Source organism: Abrus precatorius, unplaced genomic scaffold (genome assembly GCF_003935025.1).
Source record: "Abrus precatorius isolate BTA unplaced genomic scaffold, Abrus_2018 Scaffold7, whole genome shotgun sequence".
Lineage (NCBI taxonomy): Eukaryota > Viridiplantae > Streptophyta > Magnoliopsida > Fabales > Fabaceae > Abrus > Abrus precatorius.
The window spans coordinates 15,332,324-15,338,323 of record NW_020874417.1 but is presented as its reverse complement, the minus strand read 5'-3'; the positions used below and the strand labels follow the sequence as shown (position 1 = coordinate 15,338,323).

General features: G+C 28.8%; 1 protein-coding gene across 1 annotated transcript; it reads right to left on the bottom strand.

Moving 5' to 3' along the window:
- Positions 1-208: 208 nt before the first annotated feature.
- LOC113873538 (small acidic protein 1) lies at positions 209-524 on the bottom strand. Its single transcript, XM_027511692.1, has one exon. The coding sequence runs from the start codon at positions 511-513 to the stop codon at positions 331-333; it is 183 nt and encodes a 60-aa protein (XP_027367493.1). The 5' UTR covers positions 514-524; the 3' UTR covers positions 209-330.
- Between the last annotated feature and the right edge of the window lie 5,476 nt (positions 525-6,000).

Below are 6,000 nucleotides of genomic sequence, written 5' to 3'. Positions count from 1 at the left end.
GAACTATTTCCCAGCTAGATAATTCTTTGCCATTAAAACATAAGAATCACGTGTACAAGACTTGCACAAGTAGCTAACAGTAGCATCATCAGAGACAAAAAAAAAAAAAAACTTCGCATAACAAATCACACAAATTAAAATAACCCATAAAAGAAATTGTAGAAAATAGGGCGATTTATCATCATATTAACACGAAAAACCCAGAAACAAAGTACAACTTTTTTCTTTTCTTTTGTTGTTCCTTCCCCATCATGAAGAGGAAAATAACAGATAACGATACCCTAATCCATAAAGGAAAAGAAAACAGAGGCAGATGATTAAGAAATGGCGTTAGTTGATATCAGAATCATCGAAATCATCTTGGAAGGTGTTGAAGAAATCCGCATCGGCGAGTTTGTTATCGGTGGTGATGACGCCCTCCGAGAAGATCTCCAGTGAGTCGACGTCGTCGACGTCCATAGCCATGGACGAAACCTGCTCATCAATCTCTCCGAACAAGTCCATTGGTCTCATGATCCTTTCTCTTCTCCAATTCCACCGTCAAATTAGGGTTTTATATCAACTTTAGAGAAAACGATGTCGTTTTAAAATTTATACATTCTAGTCCTGTGTTTTATAAATTTTTTATTTGGTCCTTTCAAATAAATTTTAATATTTTAACAAATTATTATTTAATATTTTTTAGCTGATATGATTCAACTAAAAATTAATATATTTTGCAACATTTTAGTAAATCAAATTAATTATAATAATAAAAATAAATATTTGTGAGAAATTAAAGACTAAAATTTTGTAGTTCCAAGAGAATAAATATAGTAATTAAAATAAATTATTTTGGGGTGATCAATTAAGAAGAGCTTTTACGTTTATAATTTAAGAAATCTCTTTTTTTTTTTAAGTGTAGTGCTTGTAATTTTTTAGTCATAAAAATATGATGGAAGGATTGAAAAGGGGAAGAATGAACTTTATTTAAAATAGATATTTAAAAATATTTTTTTTTAATCTTTTCTCCATCTAATTTTTTGTAATTTGTTATATATATAAGTCTCTTAGTCAAAAGGTTAGTTAAAAAATAAGTTTAAATTCTTGCAAATTTTTATAGGTATGACAATGACATTTTTTTTACTTTTGTAACCTTTTAAGTATTGTTAAGAAATGTTTAGCTTAAAAAATGACGAGGTCATGTAAAATTTAGTCAAGTAAGTTATAAATCCTATTTATTTCAAACTTTAATGTCAAAGTGAAAATGTAAGAGTAGAATAAAGTAAATTTATGTGTAAGCTAATCTTAAAAGAGTGAAATAAGGGTGATTCTATTGTCCTTCCTTTTGCTACCAAAAGTAATAGAATTATAAAAGTAAAATTATTGAATAAGAAGATTGTAAATCAATAAAGATTATTGATTATATTTTGTATTAAATTGATAGATAGGATTGAAATAGAAAAAGAAAAAAACCAGATAAATAACTTATGTTTGTTGTTAGTAATAAAAGGTACAAAAGTAAATTGTTCTCTTTATATATTTGTACCGTTGAGTCTGAGTAATATGAGTTCTTGGTTTCATGGTTAGTGGTTCCTTACATACATAGGAGTTACAACATTGTTAATATTATATTGTAAGTATAGAGTATCAAGAACATTACAAAAGCATGTAAAAAAAATTATTGATTATGGCACTCTAGAAGATTAACAACCCACATTATTCATCATGTGTTATTAATTATGCATCGTCAAAGAAGATGAAATATCATTCAGAGAAGACAAAAATTGGAGAAGAAATGCTACTTTGTATCATACCCTAGCATCATTCTTGTTCTATCTCTAGTTATTAACCATTAGAATCATTATGAATAATTCTTTGTACATTGATTTTCATCTGTAACCACAAGAGAAGATAAAATATGGTTGATAGAAGACGAAAAGTAGAGAAGATGTAAAAAATGTTACTTTCTACTTCGATTTTTACACTCTTACTTGTTAGGAAAGACTAAACTTCACTTTCTATTACTTTTATACAATTATTTGTTAAAAAATATTAAATTTCAGTTTCCATAACTTTACCTTTTTTAACTTCTGTATTTATTGATTACTTGATCAATTGGTCTATGTAAGTAAATCATGTAATAGCATGGCTCCTTTTATAATAGTAATAAATTTCATTCAACATTAACATGAAATATCATCATGTTTTCAATCATGTAATAAAAAATCAATCTTATTAACAAAATAACCAATCAATAAGGCAAAAATTTCGAACAATAAGAGCGACTAATTAATCCAAAAAATATATATTAAGCAAAAAGGCAATAAGGTATCATGAGTCTAACGGTAATCCAATATATCATAACAACACACTTAAATTCACTTAGTCAAGTAATTTGCATATTTATGAGTTTTTTTTTTCAACTTCATTCAAATATAACGCTGTAAAATTCATCATAATCAACATTCATCTTAATCATATCATGTCTTATAGAAATCATAAATGCATAATAAATATGAATTAATAGTCACAAATTATGTAATTATGTTTATTGTAGACTCATTGTAACATGTGTATCTTATAAGAACTTCACTATAGATATCTTTCTATACTTACTTTGCACTTTATATGAGTTTCATATGGACCAAAATACTTGAATTTTCCCTCTTTAATAAATGTTAATTAGATACACCTTCTAAATAAATAAGTTTCACTTAACCTACTCTTACTTTTCACTTTATCTGTCTTATTTTTTGTTTTCTTCTAAATACGTAATTTTTTATTATATTTTTCATGACTTCACATTTCTTTACTTGTTGTATTATGTTATTTTAAATAATTTGAAAGTGTGATTTACCTTAAAACATCTACCTAACTATGCCTTCTTATATTCCTACTTCCATTGAATTAATGAAGAGATATGTTTTACAACTCTTTCAAGTATTAATCAAACTTACTATCAAAATTAACGGTATTATATTTTAACTTCGTTATTTCATTAACTCTTGAAAGTGTCATTCTCTTCTAAAAACTGTTGCTAAGGCAACCATAATTTCTAACACCTAATCATTGTATACACTAAGGAAAGTTACTTTTGCTAGCTAGTATAAATTACTCTTTGTTTTGTCTTTTTCTTACTTTATGAGTATAGAACACTATTCTATGCAACAAACATTATTTGTGAAAAAATTTAAAGTTTATTACTTTTTTATTCTCTTTTCATTTTCTTATTCCATTTTTTTATTCTCAATAAATAGTTAATATGACAAGTTATATTAAAAAAGTTGTTCAAGCACCAAGATATTAACTTTATGTTAATCTTTATCTTTGAATAAATAAATGCATACAGTAATATTGGGAGTTGAGATTGGAGATAGTGGATAATTGTCCTTTATGCATAAATACTAATATAATATTAGGAGTTGAATTTTATCATTGTTTTTTATTGATTATTATACAAATAGTATATAAGACTTCTAAAGTAGTTTTGAAGTATATTAAATTTTTTAAAATTATCAATTTAAAAAATAAAATAAATATTCATAATTACATACATGCTAATGAAAATATTTTTTTTCTCTTTTTTTTATTTATTTCTTTTGTTTTCATTCTTTTTTCTTTCTTTCTCTTTCTTCTTTTTACAAACTTTTTTCATTTTTTCTTTTTCACTTTTTTTCTCTTTCTTCTTCTTCATAAAAAAAATGACTTTGTAACATTCTTATTTTCTTTTTTTTCTTAAAATATAATAATTTATGTCGAGATAAAGAAAAATAGAGAAAATTTCAATTTAATCTTCATACAAAAATTTTACAATTTACTTTAACGTGGTACAAAACAATAATCGTATGATACAAATAAACATTGACTATATATATATATATATATATATATATATATATATATATATATAGAGTCAAATGAAGTTACACTTTAATATTAAAAAACATGTACATTAGATATCAATTAAAAATAAGACTTTGATATGTACAAGTCATTACCTAAAATACATTAGGATTTGAAATTACATAATTACAAAATCTAAGTCCCCTAATGAGTAGTATGGAGCCACACCAAAAATACTAAAGGTATGATCATAGTCATCATTGTCAAACCAACCTTTTATTTCTTCTAACTTTTCCAGAGTTAGGTTCTCATCATAAAGGTCTCTGGTATCAGCGACAACCTCTGTGCCAGTGATCTGATTTTGGGTGAAAGTGTCTAGTCTTCCTATCTGATCATTGATAACTCATATTTTGTACTCACATTTATAGTCTTATTATATCTTCCAAAATACATTTTCCTTCTTTATTTTTTTCATTTAACATATTTTTGCATTTCTTGCATTAAATTAGAGTTTTTATAAATACTTATTATCTTTACTTTATATTTCATATTTTCTCTATTCTGACCTTTGTCGAGCGACTCGTAACCGTCCACGTTGTATCCATGAGGTGGGGGTAATCAGTGACCATCCATGGTGTGAATATGTGATCACAGTGCTATAGTTGAATGGCTACGTGCAGTGAGCGCACATGTGTGTAAAATGTTTTGGTGTCATAAGTGCATCAGTTATGAATTGAAATGACACACTTAAGAGTGTTGTTTGTGATTGATTATACTTATATGAAATATGTTATAAACTATGTGAAGGGTGATTGAGGTGAGTCTTTATGCTTGTGTGTATTGGATAGTGTAGAGTACTCACCTTTACATTTATTTTACATGTGACTAAGACGATCAACACTGGGCTTATGAAGGGGTGGATGAAACTGCTGTAGGACTTAGGAATTTATTCTGAAAAGTGATGTATTAATTAAGTCCTGTAGTAGTTATTGATTCAAATTGTAATTCACTCTTATTTTGAAATACTTTGTCGAATTATGTTTTGAAAACTATCTGAATGAAAATTTTTATTGTTTCTGTATTTACGAAATTCATTTATTTTGGAAAATAAAATTAAGGTGTTACAACAACAACAGACTAGCCAAGCAAGTAATGGCTATAGACAACCCTCTATGAGGCAACAACAAACACAACAAAATTTTGAGCTTTCGTTAGAGGATTTGGTCAAAGAAATGGCCAAGAGCAATATGTAATTCCAACAGAATGTCAATGCCTCCATTCAAGACCAGTAGACACAGATTGGCCAAATTGCTACCACTTTAAACCAATTCAAGTTCCAAGATTCTGGACAACTCCTTTCTCAACTAGAGTTTAATCCCAGAAACGTGAGTGCCATAATATTGAGGAATGGGAAAGAGTTGTTAGGCAACTAGAAAGATAAAGAGGTACAAGATGATGTGAAGGCAGAGAAGCAGCAAAACACGGAGCAACAAACTGCCCCTAGCAGTTCAAAAATTGTGCAGAAACCACCCCTTCCCTTTTCGAACAGAGTGGCCAAGTCAAGGCCACCAACAGACTTTGACAAGGAGCTTTTTGAGACATTCAAAAGAGTAGAAGTGAATATTCCACTGCTGGTTGCAATAAAATAAATTCTAAAATATGCAAAGTTCCTTAAAGAGTTGTGCACTAACAAGAGGAGACTGAAAAAGGGGTGAAAGAGTCGGTATGAGGAGGAACGTGTCAGCCTTCATATAGCCCAATATGCCGCAAAAGTGTAAGGATCCTGACACTTTTACTGTCCCTTGCACTATTGGAAATTCCACCTTCAGCAATTCATTACTTGATCTTGGTGCTTCCATAAACGTGATGCCTACATCAATCTACAGGTCTTTGAGCCTCGACCTTCTGAAGCAAACTAGTGTAGTCATTCAATTGGCAAATAGGACCACTGCATTCCCTGCTAGAGTAGTAGAAGACGTGCTAGTGAGAGTGGATAAGCTGATATTCCCTGTATATTTCTACATTCTGGACATGGCAAAAGAGTCCAGCATGCCTACACTGATCCTTGGTAGACCTTTCCTGAAAACAGCAAGGACAAAGATTAATGTGCACTCAAGAATTCTATTCACGGAGTTTGGAAACGATGTTGTGCAGTTCAACATCTTTGAGCCCATG